Below are 23500 nucleotides of genomic sequence, written 5' to 3'. Positions count from 1 at the left end.
ATCATAATTTGAAACCCTTTTCTTTATGAATCTGAGTAACTGAGGTTGATTTGGATTTATATAAAAATAATTTTTGTCAAATTTGAATTTGGAATTACATTTCCGCACTTCCAACCTCCTTCCAGAAGCTCTGTTTAAAAAAAAATTTTTTTTTTTTTTGCTTATCAAGAAGCCCAAAACCATGGAGCCTTGGAGTCCAGCCTGCTAATTGATGTCAGCTTTTATGGTTGGTGGGACTAAAATACACTGTACTATCCTAGCAAATGTTTCATCCATTCTGATATCCACTTTGGGCTCCTGATTGTAAGAGATGGCTATGCAGAATCTGTTCTGAAATATTTTAGATGGATATAAAGAAAAGTTCCTCCTTAAAGTTTAGACTTTTTGTTTCTGTCTGCCTAGAAATTTGCTTGCTTGGAAATTTGCCTACAAGATGGTGTCAGCAAATGTATGAAAAAATAAATGTGAACACACAATTAGCCTAAAGTTGCACTGCCCAGAAATTTCAGTGTAAACTTCATTCACCTCTTCCCTCATCACATGTGTATTTGAAACATATGGGTGTCAAAAACTATGGTAGACATTAGAATGATGACTAAATCATGGACCCTACTATCAGGGAGCTCACATCCCAGTGGGGATGATGGTAAGTAAGTGAAGTCTGTCCCCCTTTTCAAGGTTAGCTCCTTCTGATACTTTATGGAAACATCAGTAAGAGGCTGGTCCTGAAGACTGAATCTAATGTCACCTTCCCTCCCCCAAATCTTGCCATTATTATCTTGTTTATTATTTTTTTATTTTCTTTCACTAGGACAGTAAGCTCCATTAAAGCTGTTTTTGCGTGTATGTGACCATGAAAGCAGTGGAGTATTATTGTAAGGTTTTAAGTGCAATCATAATAATACTTTGGAAAGATCATTCTGCTTATAGTGTGGAAGGAGGCTGTTGCAGACAAAAGATTATGATGATCTAGGCTAGCTAAGCTCTCTGTACTAGGTTTGAGAAGAAGCTGATGAATTCAGGAGATATTAGGCAGGAATTTAGGATATGAGGTAGATATTAGGTAGAAAGCAAAAGGATTTGTGATGAATCAGATGTTGAAGAGAAGTCTGGAAATTGTCAACGGTGCTGTCCAGACATGTGATACAGGCACAGATAAGGTGGTGGTGCTCTTCATGGAGAAAGGAACATATTGAGGAAGGATAGTTACACTGAGTATGAGTCACTGTGGGAGACTGGACTGAAAATATCCAGTGGGAAATTGGATTAAAGTGTCTAGACTTCAGAAGAGACAGAGAACTGTTTATTCCCAAAATAGGGGACCACTAAAGATTTCCAATAGAGAACAGATATCATCTGATTTATATGTTGGAAAGATCTGTGTGTTAGCCATATGAAGTGATTTGGAGGAATAAAACTAAATATATGGAAATTGATGAAGACATTTTTTAAATAATTCAGGTAAGAAAATACAAATGTCAGTGGCAGGAGGTACCTAGGAGAAGGGTAGATTCAAAATATATTTAGAGGATGAAGAGAGTTATAAACAGTTGTGGAGTGGGGAACGGTGTGAAGTCATTCTCCCAGGCTATGGCTAAGGAGGTCTGGTGACAGGGAGTACAGATGAGGGAGGAGCAGATTTCAGTGGAGGTGAGAGAAGTGATGGTTTCCATTTTCAGATACATTTTTTGTTCCCATTGGAGATGTCACTAGAGTTTGAGGTTCACGACTTATCTAGGCTGGAGATATGTTTTACAGTTGTCAATGTGTACATCATAGATGAAGCCATAGAAGTAGATGAGATCACCTCAGAGAATAAGAACAGAAGGAAATGTGGGCTTTAAAGCAGAGTGGAGAAAGAAGAGTTGGGACAGAGCGAGGAACTGAAAAGGAGCCTCAGAAGTGATTAAAGAGATAGGAAAACTTGGAGAATAGTAGAAGGAAAGTTCAAGGAAGAGAAAGTTTCAAAAAGGGAAGGGTCAAGTAGTATTAGATATTTCTAAGGACTCAGGAAATACCAGGGAAGTTGTCCAATGAATGGACTGGTAGAAGATCCCGTGCATCGCATGGACAACCCACGGTAGTACCAGTCCTCTTGGCCTTGTGAATTTACTTTTCTACTCCACAGCTGGGAGGTAGAACAAAGCTGAGAAAGCAGACAATGGAATTAATACCCTGAACTGAAGTTTTTCCAGGTAGGCAGCTTATAAGGTCAAGAGAGTAAATCAGTTAAAAGTTTTGAAGAAAGACAGGCTGAAATAAGGGATTATATAATATGAATGGTTTTGATTAATGCACTAGTCAGGACATTAGGAGAAGTTAACTAACAAACAACACCAGAATTTCAGTAGCTTAGTAACAATTTAATTCACCTTGCTATAACAAGTCAATAAAACTCCTCTAGGTGGGGCTGGATTGAGGCATCCTTGCTTCACGTGATCAGTCATGAACTTTCAATTTCTTTTCATTCTTCAAATAGGAAAGAAAGAAGCCTGAGTGAGGGAGGTTTATAAGGACCAGGCTGGAAGTGGCACACATCTTTTCCATTTCCATTCCATTGACCAGAACTCAGTCATGGTCTCACCTCACTGCAAAGGAAACAGGAAAATATAATCTGAGATTGGGCCCAGAAAAAAGAAAAGACAAAAGATGATATTTATTGAAGATTGAAAGACAACCAGCAAACCAGGGCACTGTTTTTTGTGTTTTTTTTTTTTTTTTTAATTAGAGAAAATATGTACCAGAATTAAGGGGGGAAATGGTAGGGTTGGAGGTTGAAGTCAGTGAACGGGATGTCGTATCTCAAGGTTTAGGACGGAAGAGAATGCCACCTTAAAGTCATAGGTGTTATTGGAATAAGAAGGAGCAGACATTGGAGGAGAGGAATGGCAAATGATAGCTACAGATATTTGTGAAATGCTGTCTTCAGAAGGTCTGCCTAGTAAAGAGAAAGAGCGATGAAATTTTCCGGAATTGAATGTGTTAAGGGTTGGGATATATTGAGGCTAGGAGGATTGATGTGGCTTTTACATGAGCAGGAAGACACAGCTGACATGCTCCTTGGCCCAAACTGCATCCACTTGCAGTTGTACAACTAGGAAGACCTTCTCCTTTGGCAGGGAGCAGAGCAGGTTCTTACAGAGCACTTCCTAATGCCTTGTTATCCATTTTGTTTCCCACCAATGTGCCTTCTGTTACTGTAACTTTAGGATCAAGTATGAAATTTGGTTTTCCCAAACTTACAAGTCTGCTAATAACTGGATTCTCAACCTTCTTGAATTGTAGGTGGACTTAAAAAGAACTTTTTATCAACACCCGGTCTCTTCTCTCACTCCTTTCGGAAAGCTAGTTTTAGTAGACAGTAGTTATCTTTTCCTTAGGAGCCCTCTAAGTCTAAAAAACCTCAACATACTCTAACATTCTAAAAATTTTCTATTAACATCCCTAGTTCTTCAATCTCTGTAAGTAATAGTTTGAGGCCACTGTTAAAAGAGGTGAGAGTTTAGTCAGTTATTTTGCAGGTGGGTAACAAAGATTGCCAGCTTCCTAGGCTACAGTAGAGAGCTCCTCAAGCCCTCCTTCCTTCTTTGTCCTCTCAACTAATTCTACCTTTCAGGGCCTGTCACTTTTAATTCTCACACTCATGTGACTTCTTGGTATCAATATCTATATCAGGATTCTTTCAGATATAAATTTCAGAAGAACTCAATTTAAATGACCTTGGAAACAAAGGTGAATTAATTAATTTACATGATTGAATAGTTCATAGATAGAGTTAAGTACTATATAATCCATGATGCAAACAGTAATCAAGATGAACTGATTTGATACACCATGATGAACTAGACAAACTCTGGCTTTTGATTCTGCTTCTTTGCTGTTGGCTCCATTCTTCCACCCCAAAAGATTACAGTATGGCAGCCAGGATGTTTCCTTCCTAGTCTGAATTCCACAGAAATAGACGAGTCTTCCAGAATTCTCAGAAAAACTCCCTGAGGCTCACTCTGATTGAACAGGCTTGGATCATGTGCTCATTCCTAAACCAATCATGTCCCAGAAAAAGAGATGCACTGATTAGCTTAGAGCAGATCACATGGACTGGAAGTGGAAGTGATTTCCTCTCCACTTGAAGTCAGAATTATTGTGAGAAGAATAGAGAATATATCCTGGAGGAGGTGCCTCAGATATGATGGCTGCAGGTACTTGTTGAGCATTGTCTGTCTTCAGAACAATTTAATTTGGATAATGGGATTCTTGTGTATTTTGTCTTCTTAAAGGAATATAAGCCATCTGAGCCACCAGGGAAGACCATAAGATTTTTAATACCACATTATTATAACCTTATTTTTATTGATTGATTAAATTTAATAATTTTTCCAATTCATCCTCTGACTTTCTATCTCCTTCCTCCCTCTCTTTTTCAAAATAATTCTACTGACAATACAAAGTTGAGAAGTAATATGGTGCATTGATTCTTCAGAGCTGGAATTGTGAAGCCACTCTGTGACCATAAGCAAATTATTTAACGTCCCTGTTCCTCAGATTTATAATTTATAGTACATTGATAAGGATTTTAATTGCCTCAGAAAGTTTTTGTAAGTATTAAATGAGATAATACAAGTTAGGTGCCTAGAACAGAGCCTGGCTGATAGTATGTGCTATGCACAGTACTTCCTATTATTTTTGCTGCTGTTGTTCTATATTTGTATTATTCTGTTAGTCTTCAGAGCAGGTAGTAAAATAATTGCTTGTGTATTCAATTTAAACCTTTTGTCCCTTGAAAGTGGGAAGACTGTTACAAAGTAACAGTGTAATGTTCAGTTCAGTTCAGCTGCTCAGTCATGTCCGACTCTGTGACCCCATGAACTGCAGCACGCCAGGCCTCCCTGTCCATCACCAATTCCCGGAGTCCACCCAAACCCACGTCCATCGAGTTGGTGATGCCGTCTAACCATCTCATCCTCTGTCGTCCCCTTCTCCTCCTGCCCTCAATCTTTCCCAGCATCAGGGTCTTTTCCAATGAGTCAGCTCTTTGCATCAGGTGGCCAAAGTACTGGAGTTTCAGCTTCAACATCAGTCCTTCCATTGAACACCTAGGACTGATCTCCTTTAGGATGGACTGGTTGGATCTCCTTGCAGTCCAACAGACTCTCAAGAATCTTCTCCAACACCACAGTTCAAAAGCATCAATTCTTTGGCGCTCAGCTTTCTTCACAGTCCAACTCTCGCATCCATACATGACCACTGGAAAAACCATAGCCTTGACTAGACGAACCTTTGTTGACAAAGTAATGTCTCTGCTTTTTATTTATTTATTTTTTTTTACTTTATTTATTTTTTTTTGTTAGTTGGAGGCTAATTACTTCACAACATTTCAGTGGGTTTTGTCATACATTGATATGAATCAGCCATAGATTTACATTGGTCATGACTTTCCTTCCAAGGAGTAAGTATCTTAATTTCATGGCTGCAGTTACCATCTGCAGTGATTTTGGAGCCCAGAAAAATAAAGTCAGCCACCATTTCCACTGTTTCCCCATCTATTTGCCATGAAGTGATGGGACCGGATGCCATGAGCTTAAGTTTTCTGAATGTTGAGCTTTAAGCCAACTTTTTCACTCTCCTCTTTCACTTTCATCAAGAGGCTCTTTAGTTCTTCACTTTCTGCCATAAGGGTGGTGTCGTCTGCATATCTGAGGTTATTGACATTTCTCCCAGCAAACTTGATTCCAGCTTGTGCTTCCTCCAGCCCAGCGTTTCTCATGATGTACTCTGCATATAAGTTAAATAAGCAGGATGACAGTATACAGCCTTGACGTATTCCTTTTTCTATTTGGAACCTGTCTGTTGTTCCATGTCCAGTTCTAACTGTTGCTTCCTGACCTGCATACAGGTTTCTCAAGGGGCAGGTCAGGTGGTCTGGTATTCCCACCTCTTTTAGAATTTTACACAGTTTATTGTAGTGTGCATATCCAGTAATGGTTCATGGATTAATTTTTTTAATTGAAGTACAGTTAATATGCCTGGAGGAGGGAATGGCAACCCACTCCAGTATTCTTGCCTGGAAAATCCCATGGACAGAGGAGCCTGGTAGGCTACAGTCCACAGGGTAGCAAAGAGTTGGACGTGACTGAAGCGAATGAGTACACATAGAGTTGATATGCAATAGAAGTTAAAGTGTGCACATGGTAATTCACAATTTTTAAAGGTTGTAGTCCATTTATAAAGTATTGGCTATAGTCTGTGTATTGTACAATATATCCTTGTAGCTTATTTTATACATAGTAGTTCTCTACCCCTAGACTGCCTATTTCCCCCATGATATCCACTATTGTGTTCTCTATATCTGTAAGTCTGTTTCTTTTGTGTTCTATTCACTTGTTTGTTGTATTTTTCATATTCTGCATATAAGTAATATCATATAGTAGTTATTTTTCTCTGTCTGAGGGTATTATGAAAATACCCTCGAAGTCAATTCATGTTGTTGCAAATGGCAAAATTCCTTTTAATGGCTGAGTAGTATTCCATTTTGTATATATACTACATCTCCTTTATTCATTCATCTATTGATGGGCATTCAGGTGACTTACAGATCTTGAAGATTGTTAACAATGCTGGTATGACATTGGGGTACATGTATCTTTTCCTATTAGTGCTTTTGTTTTTGTCAGATATATGCCCAAGAGTGGAACTGCTGGATCGTTCAGTAGTTCTAGTTTTTTGAGAAATCTCCATACTGATTTCCAGTGTTGGTGGCTGCACCATATTACAGTCACAATAATGTACAAGTGTTCCCTTTGAATTTCTCTTATGATCAGCCATGTTGAGCATCTTTTCATGTGCCTGTGGCCATCTGTATTTCCTCTTTGGAGAATGTCTTTTCAGGTCTTCTGTCCACTTCTTAATCAGATTGTTTGTTTTTTTAATGTTGAGTTGAGGTTCTGTCTCTATAGTTCGGATATTAACCCCTTATTGGTATTATCATTTGTAAATATTTTCTCCCATTCAGTAGGTTGTCTTTTCATTTTGTCAATGATCTCCTTTGCGGAACAAAAGTTTTTAAGTTTATTTAGGTCCCATGTGTTTATTTTTGCTTTTATTTCATTTGCTTTAGAAGACAGATCCAAAAAATATTTCTATGATTTATATCAAAGAGTGTTCTACCTATATTTTCTCCCAGGAATTTTATGGTTTCTGGTCTTAAATTTAGGTCTTTAAGCCATTTTGAGTTTATTTTTGTATATGGTGTTAGAGAATGTTCCAATTTCATTCTTTTATGTGCAAGTGTCCAACTTTCCCTGGAGTAGGAAATGGCAACCCACTCCAGTATTCTTGCCTGGGAAATCGCATGGATAGAGGAGGCTGGTGGGCTGCAGTCCTCAGGGTCACAAAGAGTCAGACGTGACTGAGTGACTAAGCATGCACATCAAATTTTCCTAACACTGCTTATTGAAGAGACTGTCTTTTCTCCATTGTATGTTCTTGCCTTCTTTGTTGTAGATTAATTGTGAGTGTATGTTTATTTCTGGGCTCTCTATTCTGTTCTATTGAACTGTGTATCTGTTTTTGTGCCAGTACCATACTGTTTCGATTACTGTAGCTTTGTAGTATAGTCTGAAATCCAGGAGCAGGATTCTTCCAGCTCTGTTCTTCTCAAGATTGCTTTGGCTATTTGAGGTCTTTTGTCTTTCCATACAAATTTTAGAATTATGCTCGTTCTGTGAAAAATGCCATTGGTATTTTGAGAGGGATTGCATTGAACCTATAGATTTCCTTGACTAGTATGGCCATTTTAGCAATATTACTCTTCTAATCAAAGAACAGAGTATATCTATTTGTGTTGTCTTCAGTTTCTTTCTTCAGTGTCTTATAATTTTCCAAGAACAGGTCTTTTACTTCCTTAATTAGGTTTATTCCTAGGTATTCTATTCTTTTTTGATATGATGGTAAGTGGGATTATTTCCTTAATTTCTCTTTTTGCTAGTTCATTGTCGTGCTGTGATGTGCTAAGTTGCCTCAGTCATATTTGACTCTTTGAGATGCTATGGACTGGAGTCCACCAGGCTCCTCTGTCCATGGGATTCTCTGGGCAAGAATACTGGAGTGGGTTGCTATGCCCTTATCCAGGGGATCTTCCCAACCCAGGGATCAAACCTGCATCTCTTATGTCTCCTGAATTGGCAGACAGGTTCTTTACCACTAGCCTAGGAAGCCCATCATTTAGTATAAATAAATGCAACAGATTTTTGTATATTAATTTTGTATCCTTTGACTGTACTTAATTCACTGATGAACTCTAATATTTTTCTGATAGTATCTTTAGGATTTTCTATATATAGTATCATGTCATCTACAAATAGTAAGTTTTATTTCTTTCTTCCAATTTGGATTCCTCTTATTTCTTCTCTGATTTCCGTGGCTAAGACTTTCAATACCATGTTGAATTGAAGTGCTCAGCATGGGCATTCTTGCCTTATTCTTGATCTTAGAGAAAATGCTTTCAGCTTTTCACCATTGAGTATGATGTTAACAGTGGGTTTGTCATATATGGCCTTTATTATATTGAAGTATGTTCCCTCTGTGTCCACTTTCTGGAGAGTTTTTCAGAAGTTTTTCCTGCATCTACTGAGATGATTAACGCATTTTTTTTTTCTTCAGTCTGGTTAATATGGTTTATCACAGTGATTGATTGCAGATATTTGAATGCTTGCAACTTTGGGATAAATCCTACTTGATCATGGTGTATGATCCTCTTAGTTTAGTGTTAGATTTAGCTTGCTAATACTTTGTTGAGGATTTTTGCATCTATGTTCACCAGTGATACTGGCTTGTGATTTTCATTTTCTTTCTTTTTTTTTGGTGGTATCTTTGTCTAGTGATATCTTTGTTTTGCTAACAGAGTGATGCTGGCCTCATAGAATGAGTTTGAAAATGTTTCTTCCTCTGCATCATGGATTGATTTTTGAGTGTAGCTTTCTGAGTACAGAACAATAAAAATGCCTTTACTCCAATATTCTTGTAAGCAGTTTATAACATGTATTTTAAAATAGATGTTATGAATTTTTAGAACCAATCAGCAGTCCTTTATCAAGTTTTTTTAATTAAAAATACTTTAAAACCATTTTTTTTTGGTAGGAAGAATTGAATAAATTTTTGCTCCAGCTCTCTTGCTTCAAGGCAGCCAATTTTAATGAAAACTCTTTGAATGCTGTAACAGGTGTTTGTGCTTTTTTAAAAAGACATAACTGAATATTTTAAAATTCTTGGAAGATTTGTGGCAAGGTATTATATATACTTTTAGGAACATAGAATGATTATCTGTATTCATTATACACTAAATAGATGTCCCTTATCAGCAAAGAAATATAAATATAATTTTTATTAGATGTGTTGGAATGCATTTTAAGGAAAACATTTCTAAAATTATGCATTTCAAGTTCATGGGAATATAATTTGTCATGATAATACATGCACATATCACAGCTGTTCTAGCATGCACCATGTTTCTAAAATGAGATCTATTGTTCTTAGCTGTTCCTATTAGGATGATATAGAGTTGTTTGTTGCTACTTGGTCTGGCAGTTGAATCTTTAAGTTTATGACCTAATTCTGCGACTGCCATTTTCCTTGGTGTATTACTGTCCTAGGGCTGCTTTAACAAAGTACCACAAACTGGGGTGGCTTAACACATCAGAAGATTATTCTCTCAGAGTTCTGGAGGTGAGAAGTCTGAAATTAAGGTGTATTTGGGGTTATATTCCTTATGAAATCTCTAGGGAAGAAGCTTCCCCCGCCTCTTCTGGCTTCTGATAGCTCCTGGCATTCCTTGACTTATGGCCACATGACTCTTATCTCTGCTTCCATCATCACATGGCTTTCTCCCAATGTGTGTCTGCCCCTGTGTCCTCTTCTCTTCTTTAAGAACACCAGTCATTGGCTTTGGATCTCACTGTAATCCAGTATAACCTTGTCTTAACTGATGACATCTACAAAGACCCTATTTCTAAGTAAAGTCACATTGTGAGTTTCCATGGACATTTTGGGAGACACTCCCTACATTCAACCCCCTACCCTTTGGCTACTTGCAGATTTTCTTTTTTCTTCTTTTTAAAATGGCTTGTTATAATAAAACATTACCTAAGATTTAGCTTTATGATATACTGTTGAACTTTAATTGTTTATTAAACTAAATTTATAATTTGGATCATTGGAACTTTAAAAGGTATTTTCTTTTTCTTTATTATTTTCACTTGATGAAATACTAATACCTTCTGCTACTGGGATAAACCAGCGCTGTTCTCTCCTTCTTCAAGGTGCCATTATTAAAATATTATTTTTATTAGTGTTTTTGAGGGTTGCTTCCTGAGAATTTCTCTATTTTCTTTAAAATTTTATTGCTTACAGGTAATTTATCATGAGGAAAAAATGAAACAGTTATCATTTTTTAATGGTAATACCCAAACTGCCTTTTTCCTTAGTCATTTTCTATGTCATCTAGTCTTCTCTCCAGTTTCACCCCACCCTCAAGTGAGGGCAGGAATGGAGTGGAAGAGGACGGCAGAGAGAAAGGACTGACATAAAGATGGACCCATGAAGTTCCACAAGTATCATGTGGAACTATAAATCCATATTAAGATCTGGGAATCTGCATTTTCAAAATGTACCAAGTAGGAAAGTTTTACTTACTAAAAAAGATGTAACAGAGTGAATGGCTGTCTACTCCCACCAATTCTGTAAAAATCACAGCAGTTAATGTTGATTACATCCGAGTGTTTCTGGTGTGGTTATAGGTACTTTACACACCTTAATTCAGTAATCCCTCCAAGCAGCCCTAAGAGGTAGGTATCGTAATTATTTCAGTTTTACAGATGAGGAAACTGAGGCATGAAGAGGCCAAGTCATGTGTCCAGTCATACAAGTTATACCTGAAGCACCAAGATTAAAATTCAGGCAGTTTTATACTAGATCTTGTCCTCTTAATTACAGTGTTTAACTACTTTTTCTAACATTGCATAAATTGCATCAACAATCTTATTTAATAGTCTCAATTACAGCGTTACATCATTTCAGTCATTCACTATTATTTTTGTTTTTCACTTACATTTTTCTTCATCTAAAGTAAATTGATCCTGAATAGAATGAACTTGGGTTTGTATGAATTAATCTTATTTAGTCATTGCAGGCTGCTATAATAGAGTAACATGGATCTGATGACATAAGCAAGAGACATTTATTTCTTGTGGTTCCGGAGGTTGGACATCCAAGATCAGGGTGCCAGCATGGTTGGGTTCTTAGTGAGGAGCCTATTCTTGTTTGTGTCCTCATATTGCCTTGCATGGTGTGTGAAGAGAGAAAGAGATTCCATGTTTCCTCTTTTTATAAGGTATTAATTCCATAGTGGGGTCTCTGTCCTTATGATCTCACCTAACCCTCATTACCTCTCAAAGGCACTTCCTCTTAATACCATCCCATTGAGGGTCAGGGCTTTAACATGTGCATTTTTGGGAATCACAAAACATTTTCTCCACTGAGTGATAAACAATGGAAAACTGTAATAGCTATTACAGTGTGTTTCCTTTTCATCCCTTAATTCTGTAAAATCTCTCTAAAGGGGTCAATCAATAGCTTATAAAATACAGCAATCTTTATCTTAATAAAATTGACAGAAGTTGGAGTCCATGAAAGCCACATTTATTGTTCTGTATCTTTTAAATCTAGACTTCTACTTGAAATAGCTCTTAATGTTGGTCTCATGATTTTTTTTTCCCCCAGAAAATACACTGCTGTACTTACTGTGTATTTACAGCCAAGTTAGCTCTCAGTTGAGGGTTCGGGCTGAAAATCAGTGAGGAGAAAAATCCTATCTGTTCAAAACTACCTTGAAAAATCCCTTCAGTAGGCAGAATCTAGCCTTCCATTTCAGTGTAGTCTTTCCTTTGGGCAGTTGAGGCCTGGTTTTGTTTCACCAGGGAATTGGGCACTTGGGCAAACTAAGGGTTTTCCTTCCTGCCTCTTGATATCTCATAGCTACCCTTCCTTTCTCCCCGCTTCCCTCTTTTCTTTCCTCTAGTTTTGTCCTCTTTGCCTCTCTGTCTCTTTTAACATGATGTATTTCATTCCAAGTAAATTAAATGCCTGTGTGATTTGAATTCCCTGGAATTTTTGTAACATGTAAAATTTTATTGTCTCCAACTATTACTTTACTAACCACTTTAATTTCAGACCTGAATGTTCCCCTGAATTATCAGATAAATGGCATCTTAGTGTCTTCCTGTTTATGACTGTTTTCAATGTTTATGGGCATTAGGATTGTATCATTTTCTTGGTCCTGGATACGCAACTCTCACCCTTTTAATTCCCTCTTTTTCAGTCTCCATTTCACTTCTCAGAGAAGAGGTTTCCACTTTATTTCTACATAGCCACCTAGGTGGTAGAGGACCTCCACATGGGTTGCTATTAATACTATTTGGCCCAATACCAAAAATTGTTAGTTTTCTCCCTCAGGCAGGTCTGAAAAAAAAAAAAGTGAAAGTGTTAGTTATTCAGTCGTGTCCAATTCTTTGTGACCCCACAGACTCCTGGCAGACTTCTCTGTCCATGGAATTATTCAGGCAAGAATACAGGAGTGGGTAGCCATTCCCTTCTCTAGGGCATCTTCCTACCCAGGGATAGAACCTGGGTCTCCTGCATTGCGAGGAGATTCTTTACCACCTGAGCCGCCAGGGAAACCCCAAGAATACTGGAGTGGGTAGTTATTCCCTTCTCTGGGGGATCTTCCCCACCCAGGGATTGAAGCTGGGTCTCCCACATTCATTGCAGGCAGATTCTTTACCATCTGAGCCACCAGGGAAGCCCAGGCTAAACCCAGGATAGTCCCATCCAGTCCCTCCCTTCCCCAACACTTCCCATTCCATCTTTCCTGCTCCTGATTGCTGGCCTGGGGAATGCCAGTGGTTAGCTCCTGAATGTCTCACTCAAGTCTTCTATGACTTCATTGTAGTAGAATTGCCCCCATTACCTTCCCTTACCAGCTAGCTTATCATCTAACCATCAGCCGTAATCACTTTAAGTAGTTAGTTAAGGATAGAGTTGTTACTCCAAGAGAGCAGAAATCACTGTTCAAAGTTTTATAGCTCTTGCCTCAGTCCTTTCCTTATGCGGACTGTATAGCTTATTTAACTCAGAGTTTCAGTGTAATATATGATTTTGAAGCTTAATTTTTGTTTGTTATAGGAGAAATACATGAACACATTTTCATTGTGAAATAAGTTACGCAGATTAAGTAAATATACCCTTGACTCTTACCCAGTCTCACTCACCTCCATAGTTATAACTACTGTTATCATTTTGGAGCATATTTATACATATACGTGCATATCCAAACACATGTACATACACACACACATAAAGACACATGGATTGTGGTTTTAAAAAATAAAAATGGTCACACATTGTACGTATTTTATACTATACTTGTTTGCTCCAAAAAGGCAATGACTTCTATCTCTTGTTCATTGTTATATCTGTAATACCTTGAACCTGATGCTTCAAGTAGGTGCTCATTAAATATATTTGAAGATGAACTTACTTTATCCTCTTAACAATATGTCTTGGAGATCTTTTCATGTAAGTACACAAGACAGAAGACAACAAAACTTCTTTTACTGGCACATAGTTTTATGATATATTCCAAAGTGTAGATGTGCCAGAGTAAATTTAACCATTCCCCTAAGGATAGGTATTTGTACTGTTTCCAGTTTTTCCAAAACAGTGGAACCAGTTTATAGACCCAACAGCTATTTTTGTATATACCTGAATCCTCAGTACTGGATAATTATGTTTTATATAATTTTGAATGTCCTGATGGGAAGAGTAATACATTATTTTGATTTGCATTTCACTTATTGCAAGTTATGGGGCAGGCTTTCAAATATTTAATAGACATTTGTATTCTTTTTCCTATGAAATGTCTGATTATGTCCTTTGACTATTTTGAAGTGACTGTCATATTATTTTCTCACTGATTTTTTTATAGTCTGTATATTTTATGTGTATTATATATAGTACAAATGTTTTCTGCTTATCTATCACTTAACTCTACTGTGTAATATAAAATAAAATTTATAATTTTGATTTAGACAAATTTTAAAATTTTGTGACATTTATATTTTTTATTTTCTTCTCATAGTTTTACAGATTTTTATATGTAGCCTTATGAGAAAATTATTTTCTTGTTGATCACATACATCTTTAAACCTAAGCCACTTATGTCTATAACTTACTAGTGAATTTTTTTCATGATTATGACCACTAGAGTTCTTTTCTGAATGAGCTGTTCACTCCTTTGCTTATATCCTCTTTGAAATTTTTCTTTTACTTTTTTGACTTACAACAGAATTTTTATGTAATAATGATATTGCTCTTTTACCATATTTATTAAGAAGGATTTTTTTCATTTTCTTGTGTATGTTTTAATTTTACTGACCAGGTATTTGACTAAAAGTTTTTGTAATAATATCTGTTACTCTTTTTCCTGTCATTTTTTTCACTGCTTTTATGTTTAGAAAGGTAGTGTTCACCTAGAAAGCAATTAAATATTTACCCATGTATTTATAGCATTTTTATGAGGCTATTACTACTGGCATTTGTCTCTGTAGTCCATTTGGAATTTATCATCGAGTGTGGTAGAAGTTAAGGCACTCGCTTGGGGAGCAGAGTGAGGGTATTAAGAGCATGGCTTCTGAAGCCTGACTGCCAGGCTTCAGCATCTGGTTCTGCAACTCACCAGCTGTGGGCAAATTACTTAACATCTATGTTTCTTCCTTTGCAAAAGGGATGTAACTATTGTATCTACCTGGTAGGGTTAATGCAGTAAACACATGGATTCATATAAAGCACTGAGAGCAGTGCTTTGTACATTGTAAGAACTCAATGATTATTGATAATGACAATAATAATTATTATTAAAATTTTATTTCACAGTGGTGAATGTCTAATTACAATTTTTGAATGATCCATGCCATCATAATTGGTTTGCAATACTTCTGTGATTATATAATAATGGCAACAATAGTAGTAATTGTTGCAGCTCACATTTCTTGAAAGCTTAGTCTATGGCTAGGTAATTTGCTAAGTATGTTCCTTACATCAGTGTATGCAGTTCTACAACTCTATGAAGTAAGTTCCATTATTTCTCCTATTTTGTAAATCATATAACTGAAGCTTAGGAAAATTAAATAGTTCACCATAGGTCATAGACTGGATGGGTGGCACAATTCAGTCCAGACCGTGGATGAGCTCTTATCCTAGGACCAGGATCTGGATTATTTATCTCTCTCTGTTGATTTTTGTGCAGTGATACATTTTTAAATTATGGCATGTGTCTAATACATTTTAATATTTTCGAGGTCATTTTCTTTCATTACTTTTTAAAAAAATGATGGTGATGGCTTTTGTTTTAAAATATACTGTGATAATGAAATTTATTTATTTTTCTGCAGTTGATATTTCAGAAAAGAGCCTTGAATTTCATTGAGATGATCATGGTCTTACATACTGAACAAATTATATTATTTGTTATATTGATAGATTTATTAACCATCTTTGCTTTCCTAGTATAAGCCCTATTTGGTCATTAGGGGGTGATTCTTTTGCCATTGAATTAGTTTTCCCTATATTTATTTTAAGATTGATATATTTTGCCTCAGAAATAGTTATTTTTTATAAATGAATGAATAAATGAAAAATAAGTGAAAATATAAAAAATTTTATAGTAAATATTTTTCATTATAAATAAATGAAAAAAGAATGACTATGAAATACTATTAAAATTCCTAGTGAAAGAGAAATGTCACAGTGAGGAGAAAAGAAGAATATTTCATGCCTTATTCCTGATTATCTCAACTGTTTGATAAATAGGAAACTGGGCTGTTTGCTGGGAGCTAGGGAAGTGGCAGTTACCTGTTACATGGGAGTTTTAAGAAGATGGTAAAACTCAGTGTAGGTATCAAGTGGAATGTAAAGAGGAGCAAAAAGGCTTTCAGCTATTGACCATGCTGGGGTCTCACCACCAGTTCACATGCTGGGACTCTAGTGTATAGATGCTGATTTCTTTGTTATACTGAGAACACCCTAGTCCTTTCAATTTAGCAAATTAAGAGATTAGCAATGAGTAAATCATAAAACCTCATTGTCAAAAAAGGGCCATGGGATCTTTTGTCAGTGATGATGTCCATATCCTACTCAGGTCTTTTCAGAAGGTTGCCACTGATGCACTGTCACAGAGAAAACAAATAAACCAAAGCTGAGAAATTCTTGTATGCCTTTCCAATAGAGCTCTTTTGTTTTTGTTTGTTTGTTTGTTGCTTCCCATATTGAAATCAAGTCCACCCAACCTAAGTATGTCTCCAATTCACCATGACCAAGGCAAATTTCAGTTTCTGCCGCTTGAGCACGAATCATTTCACATTCAGCACAGTAACATTACAGAACGTTTCCTGAGTCACAGTGTTTAGCCCAGGATCCTCAAAATACAGAGACATCTTTACATTCTTAAGATATTTCATTGAGAGTCCTGAGATGTATGTTCATAGAAAAGAATGCTCATGCTGACCATGTCGGTTAGAAGAGAAGGACCTGCTCATCAGCCTTGTGGGCTCCATTCTCAGCATCACTCCCAACTCACTGCTTTATTTTGAGTTTCATTGTCAGGGACCTAAATGTCATAGCATTTATCCAGGCATTAGTGTAAATTACTGGGACATTTTATCATAATTTAAAAAAAAATTTGTAATGGGATAATTCCATTTAAGAATAATTTTTTCCCCTCAAAAATTTATGTTTTCTGATCTTGTGATTGGTCACTCAGTCAGTTTTGACTCTTTGCAACCCCATGGGCTGTAGCCTACCAGGCTCTTCTGTCCAAAGGATTTTCCAGGCGAGAATACTGGAGTGGTTTGCCATTTCTTCCTCCAGGTTTTCAATCTTAGGATCTCAGATTTCCCAGACAGTAGCTCTGTATGTCAGTTCACAATTTTATTTGCGCTAAGTCCTCCCCTCCTTTGTGAAGTACCTCCTTTTCTTCTCTTTCCAAGCATTTCAATGGGCAGGTCTGTAATAGCTTCATGAAATCATTAACTTTTCCTCAGAAGTAGTTAGCATGGTGTGAGAAGACTGTGATTTAATCAGAGTAGTCCCAGTAGATTAAAAGAGTTAATGCTGGTCTCAGACTTATCTGAAAAATCCTGGAAAGACAAATGTGGTTTATTTTCCTAGCCTATATTTCCTAATTATATACGTGCAGAAAATAAAACTTATCAGAGATGACCTCTTGAACAAAATGTAAAGAGAGCTTTGTAGAGCTTTAGCTAAATTAGGGAATAAAATGTCTTGCCCCCAAAGGAACTATGAGATCTCTTTGACTCAGTAACCAATCCATTCCCACCTCAGGGGATTCCGTTAGGCTGAATTCAGTGGGATGAATGTTCCCAATCCAGGAAATGAGTGTCTTGGTTTCATAATTGAGCCTAAGTTCCTTGAAGCTTTGTACTATACTCTTACCTCACTAAATGATTGGCTGAAGTTTTTGCCCTGATTCTTGTTAAGGTTATTTTCACTCTCAGCCTGTGATGGATGGTCCCTGTGGGTTAATTGTGCTATGGGCTGCCATTTGTTGGAGCACTACTTGGGAATAGCGTACATAAATAAAAATGAGCTTTAGAAATACAAATAGGAATAGGAAATTCAGTCATCATCATCATTTGTTTCTAATGCCTGTGATTGTTCTTTGTTTGCAGTATAATATGAATTCTTTATCTATGGCGTTCTACCATCCCCCAGCTCCTTTTCTGAGTTTTAATTCAAGTCTCTATTGACTTTTTATAAATATATTTTATGAGAAGGCACTGTTGTAACTAAAACATGAGTTTAAGAGCAAGTCATTTGTTTCCTGCCCCAGTTACTAAATATAATCTTCTTAATTAAGGTAAGAAATCTTTAGTGCACATTTGTGTGTGTGTGTGTGTGTGTGTGTGTGTTTTCTCTTCAAAAATCTTTTCCTTCTCTAGCAACCCTGTGTCTTCTCATTGACCTGCTGTAAAGTGGGGGAGGGGGAAAGGAAAAGGAGGATTTGTTTTCGAGAACTCAACTATCTATAAATGACTTCCTCTTGTTTGGTACATCCATTTGCAGGGTTTCATTTTCAAATGCCTGGTTGCAGGATCCATGTCCTGGAGGAAGGAACCATGTCATCCTTCACCCATCCTGTGCACGTGGCTTGACCACTGCTCCCAATATTATCTCCTATCACTTCTGGCATTTTTTGTGCTTCTCCTCTTCCTGAAGTTCATAATTCATGTCACTGATTTCCGGTGCATACGGAGTCAGGTTTTAGAAATATGAGACAATTTTAAAATTACAGATGCAAAGCCTAGTGTTTGAGCCAACATCTGCAACTAGTTTACAGGATTAAGCAAAATAGCTGCTCTGGATGGCTGATATTTACCAGGGCCTCTCTATTTCCCATCAGAAATTAGAATGCCTGTTACTTATATGTTCTTAGGTTTGCAACAGAAATCAGGATTTCATCTGTTACATACCTCATTTTATTAAGTTTCCTTACCGAGTATCTTAAGTTACAGCCAATTTTCAATTAGCCATGATTAAGGAAGTCAGGAAGAATATGGGTAATTAAAATCCACAAATAATTAAAAGACTTACTTTAACCAGAATTCAACACTCTCTCCTAAACTTTTTTTGCTGAAATGACAAGCTAGTAAAACATCCGATGAGATTTTCTTTTGTTTTGTTTTGGTGCAAACAAAAAGTCTGAACACGCCACTCCCTTGCTTACAACCACTGAAAAGTACTTCTTTCCAATTAGGATCAAGTCTAAACTTTAACATCCGTTATCCATTCTCTGCCTGCTTCTAGTTCCTTCTCTTGACACTGGCACTGGTGAATTCTGTGCTCGGGCAGTAATGACCTTCAGGCAGTGTGCCCTCAGTGATCTGAACTCTTTCTCTGCTGGAGCTTTTGACGCACTCTTTCCTGTGCTTTAGAACAGCTTCTTTTCCATTTTTTTGCCTGAGTAACAGCTTCTCATTTTCCTTAGTCTATCACTTCCTTAGGAATGTTTTCTCTATCTTCTCCAGTATTTTCAGTCCTCTGCTGTTATGTTCCCAATGAGCCTGTCCTTTTCTCACTGAAGGCTTGTGTATTTTCTTGTTCAATGTTATTCTCGTATTTGCCTGTAAACTCTGTGAGATTAGAGAGACAATTGTCTCTAATCGTCATGTTCAGTACTTTAGTCTGTAACATACAATCTACTTCATGATAGGTGTCAGAACTGCTGAATGAAAGAAAGAATTGCATATTTTAAAATCTGAAGGTAAATGACCAAGTATGTAAATGATCTCTAAAAATATTGTGAGGTTAACATTCGGAAGGGAAAATCTAGAATATATTATAACAGCTTATTAACTTTGAACTTTACTTTTTATCATCCAGAGGAAAATAATTGGGTCTTAATTTATGATTGTTACTCAGAGTTGCCATTTCAGGCTTGCTTCTGGTGACTATTTAAGCTTCCCATCTAAGTACACCACTCAAAAAATGATTACATATAGCTCTAAAATGTGATTCTGATTGTAATAAATTCCAGGCTTATAAAGAAATTGATTTGAACTTGAGTAACAGAGCTAACCACAAAATTAGGCATTGTATTTGGACTCCAGCAGATGCTGTTGTCATTTTAGATGGGAGAGTTCTTCATTTGTCATCATTGGTCTTTAACTAGTAGATGTCTCCTGGACACTGTGACAGTACAGTACAGCCTGCTGCACATTGGCAAAAAGCGCCCGTTGTTGGTGTTCCCTCTGGTTTAGAACCATTATACCAATGATTTATAACTAACCTGTGATCTAGGGAAAGTATAAGTACTTCAAAGGAGAATAAAGTATGGTTTCTACTTTGATAAAATCTATCATTTATTGAACATTTACCAGATGCCAGACATTCTACTGAGTACTTTATGTACATTCACCTCACTTAATACTCACAGTGTCTATTTGAAATTGGGGGGCTTCCTCTTAGCAACGGGAGAGGGTCACGTGACACACCAGCTGACTCCCGTAGAGAAAGACTCAGTGGCTGGGTTGTTGCAGCCACGGTTGCCCGACCAGGAACCCGAGCCGAAGAGTCATCGTCAGAATGTCGGGCACAGACCGAATTGAAATCTTTCCCTCGCGAATGGCACAGACCATCATGAAGGCTCGGTTAAAAGGAGCACAGACAGGTCGAAACCTCCTGAAGAAAAAATCTGATGCCTTAACTCTTCGATTTCGACAGATCCTTAAGAAGATAATAGAGACTAAAATGTTGATGGGTGAAGTGATGAGAGAAGCTGCCTTTTCACTTGCTGAGGCCAAGTTCACAGCCGGGGACTTCAGCACCACAGTTATCCAAAATGTAAATAAGGCCCAAGTGAAGATTAGAGCAAAGAAAGATAATGTAGCAGGTGTTACATTGCCAGTATTTGAACATTATCATGAAGGAACTGACAGTTATGAACTGACTGGTTTAGCCAGAGGTGGGGAACAGTTGGCTAAACTGAAGAGGAATTATGCCAAAGCAGTGGAACTACTGGTGGAACTGGCTTCACTGCAGACTTCCTTTGTTACTTTGGATGAAGCTATTAAGATAACCAACAGGCGTGTAAATGCTATTGAACATGTCATCATTCCCCGGATTGAACGTACCCTTGCTTATATCATCACAGAGCTGGATGAGAGAGAGCGAGAGGAGTTCTACAGGTTAAAGAAAATACAGGAGAAGAAAAAGGTTCTCAAGGAAAAGTCTGAACAGGACTTGGAGCAACGGAGGGCAGCCGGAGAGGTGATGGAGCCTGCTAATCTCCTGGCTGAAGAGAAGGATGAAGATCTTCTGTTTGAATAAGCTTTCCTGCTCTGGTTCTTTCAGAAGGCCTAACATGTCACCATTTTAATTCATGGTGTGTAGGTTTGTTATGTGTGGCTATTTATTTTTTGGCTTAAGAATTTCACCAGTGGTAAAATTTCCCTGGATGTCTGTTTATGGGATCTACCTTTGCAGAATCATAATTAAGCAACAATTAATCACCAATGAAATTTGTAGAACCTGTCCCGAAACCTATAGAATTTATGCTGCAGAAGTGTCACCCTACTTTAATTATACATCTGTTACAATTCATCTGCTTACCAAACATAAGAAAATCCCTTTAGGAAGCAGCAGTGCTCTCAGGCCAACACACATTCGTAGGCCAGCTACTCTGGAGCACCCTTTGTTCCTACCTCCTCACACACCTTGGCATCATTGTCTGAGATTGCTACAGCCATTCTTGTGTTAGTTACTATGGGACATCTCTCCTTAAGCTTTAGGAAAACCTTCACTTATTTTTCCTTGAATAACAGGTCTCTGGTCTGTCATGGGAACAGTTCTGCCAATTCAAATGTGACTATGGTATAAACAGTAAAATGATTTAAAAATGAAAAAAAAAAAAAAAAGAAATTGGGGCTATTAGCACCAATTCCCGGATCAAAATTGAGGCTTGATTAGATTAAGTAACTTGTCCAAGTTCATACATCTATTAAATGGCAGAACTGACAAACAAACCCCAGAAGTCAACTAAGCTATAATCTTACTGGGATAATGGGAGCAAAGCAAACACAATTGCTAGTAATTCAAAACAAGATGAGGTAAGTGCTAAATTCAGATAATAAACAAAGTAAATGTTCCAAGAAGAAAGAGGTCCATATGGGCTACTGGAGCTTTTTAAATTATTTATTAAAATAGTGTTGTGGATTAATTCTTTTTTTTTTTTTTAAAGTGTTCTATTATCCAGAAATGACTACATATATTTGTGTGTGTGTGTGTGTGTTAGTTGCTCAGTTGTGCTTGACTCTTTGCAACCCTTCGACTGTAGCCCTCCAGGCTCCTCTGTCCATGGAATTTTCCAGGCAGGAATACTGGAATGGATAGCCATTCCCTTCTCCAGGGTATCTTCCCAACCCGGGGATCAAACCCAGGTCTCCTGCATTGCAGGTAGATTCTTTACTGTCTGAGCCATTATACTTCTATCTATTACTCTTTGGTATATTTCATTTTTAAATAATCATATCATAAAATTAGCTACCACTTTTTAATGACTGTTTTGTATAAGGCAGTGTATTAAGTGCTTTCTTCTCCAAACACTTTAACTGAAATTAAAGGACAACACATCATCTTGCTTCTTACTATGGGCCAAAACATCCAGGAACTTTTTAAAAACAGGGTCTCTATTTGATATATATTTTCTTCATTGGCCAATTATTAACTTTTAAAACACTTTTTAAATTAAAAAAAATTTTTGGCCATACCTTGCAATTTTTCAGATCTTAATTCCCCAACAAGGGCTTAGTTCCCTAAGCCTGTGTGCCCTGCAGTGGAAATATGGAGTCTGACCACTGATCACCAAGGAAGTCTCTAGCCAATTATTAACTTAAAATTTTTTTGGAAGAAATTTTTTCTACATCTAGAAGATGTTTTGAAGGTACTGACTCATTATATGGAATCAGAGTTGCTTGGGATACTTTCAGCTCTGTTACCCATCCATTCTAATGTGGCTGCTTCCATTCTCCATTAAGCCTCAGAAACAATGCTTGGTAAGGTTGTACAGCCAGCTTGCATCAGTGGAGCCACAGTGGTTATTTAAATATTGATTGCTTTCACACTGGTTCTAACTGGCTGCTCCCCTAGTGCCTGCCTTTCATTAGAGATGCTGAGGTTTCTTTCTCAGAATCCCTGCATCTTCCCCCTTATCCAGAAATTAAAGGCAAAGTTCTGGTACAGAATGGAACCTCCAGTACCTTACTCTAGTACTTTGACCCCTACCCTCCTTCAGATTGGTCATACTTGTATGATGCCATTTTTTTCTTGGAAAGTGTTAGTTGCTAAGTCATGTCTGACTCTTTGTGACCCCATGGACTTTGCCCACCAGGCTCCTCTGTCCATGAATTCTCCAGGCAAGAATACTGAAGTGGGTAGCCATTTCCTTCCCCAGGGGATCTTCCTAGTTGCTAATTATTTTTAATATTTTCTTTTCAATAACCTCCCTGTTACCCAAACCAGGGAATAATTTTTTACATTGAATCTTACTTTCCCTCATAGTATCACATGACCTTTTCAATCCTTTTGCCTTGTTAAAACATTCTCTTCTACTGACCTGTTTTTTCTCCCATCCTTCCAGCCACCCCTCTTTCTCCTTTGTAGGTTCATTCTTTCCTCCCAGCCATTATATATTGGCTTTCCTCAAGTTTCAGACTTTGGTCCTCTTTTCTTCTCACTTGGACTCTCACTTCATCTAATTTTTTCATACCTATGGTTTTAATCACACTGATACTCAACAATTCACAAATCTGTGTATTTGAGAAGAGCTTCTCTATAGCCAGTGGTTTATTTCACATGTTCACATCTTTACATGTTCAGA

The 23500-nt window shown here is 37.3% G+C and overlaps 2 protein-coding genes across 12 annotated transcripts in view; both read left to right on the top strand.

The window, feature by feature from the left end:
• The window catches only part of DNM3 (dynamin 3), a 619318-nt gene that overhangs the window by 290268 nt on the left and 305550 nt on the right, over window positions 1–23500 (top strand). The gene's annotated exons all lie outside the window — the stretch shown is intronic.
• On the top strand, window positions 20086–21539 carry LOC122452510 (V-type proton ATPase subunit D-like). Its single transcript, XM_043486193.1, has one exon. It carries the CDS (start codon window positions 20209–20211, stop codon window positions 20950–20952), a length of 744 nt encoding a protein of 247 aa, XP_043342128.1. The 5' UTR covers window positions 20086–20208; the 3' UTR covers window positions 20953–21539.

Source organism: Cervus canadensis, chromosome 13 (genome assembly GCF_019320065.1).
Source record: "Cervus canadensis isolate Bull #8, Minnesota chromosome 13, ASM1932006v1, whole genome shotgun sequence".
NCBI lineage: Eukaryota > Metazoa > Chordata > Mammalia > Artiodactyla > Cervidae > Cervus > Cervus canadensis.
Note: the sequence above shows the minus strand (reverse complement) of the source record. Positions and strands in the feature narration are given on the sequence as shown.

Excerpts from the sequence above, each read along its gene's own strand:
- LOC122452510 (XM_043486193.1), top strand. The coding sequence starts at position 20,209 with ATGTCGGGCACAGACCGAATTGAAATCTTTCCCTCGCGAATGGCACAG.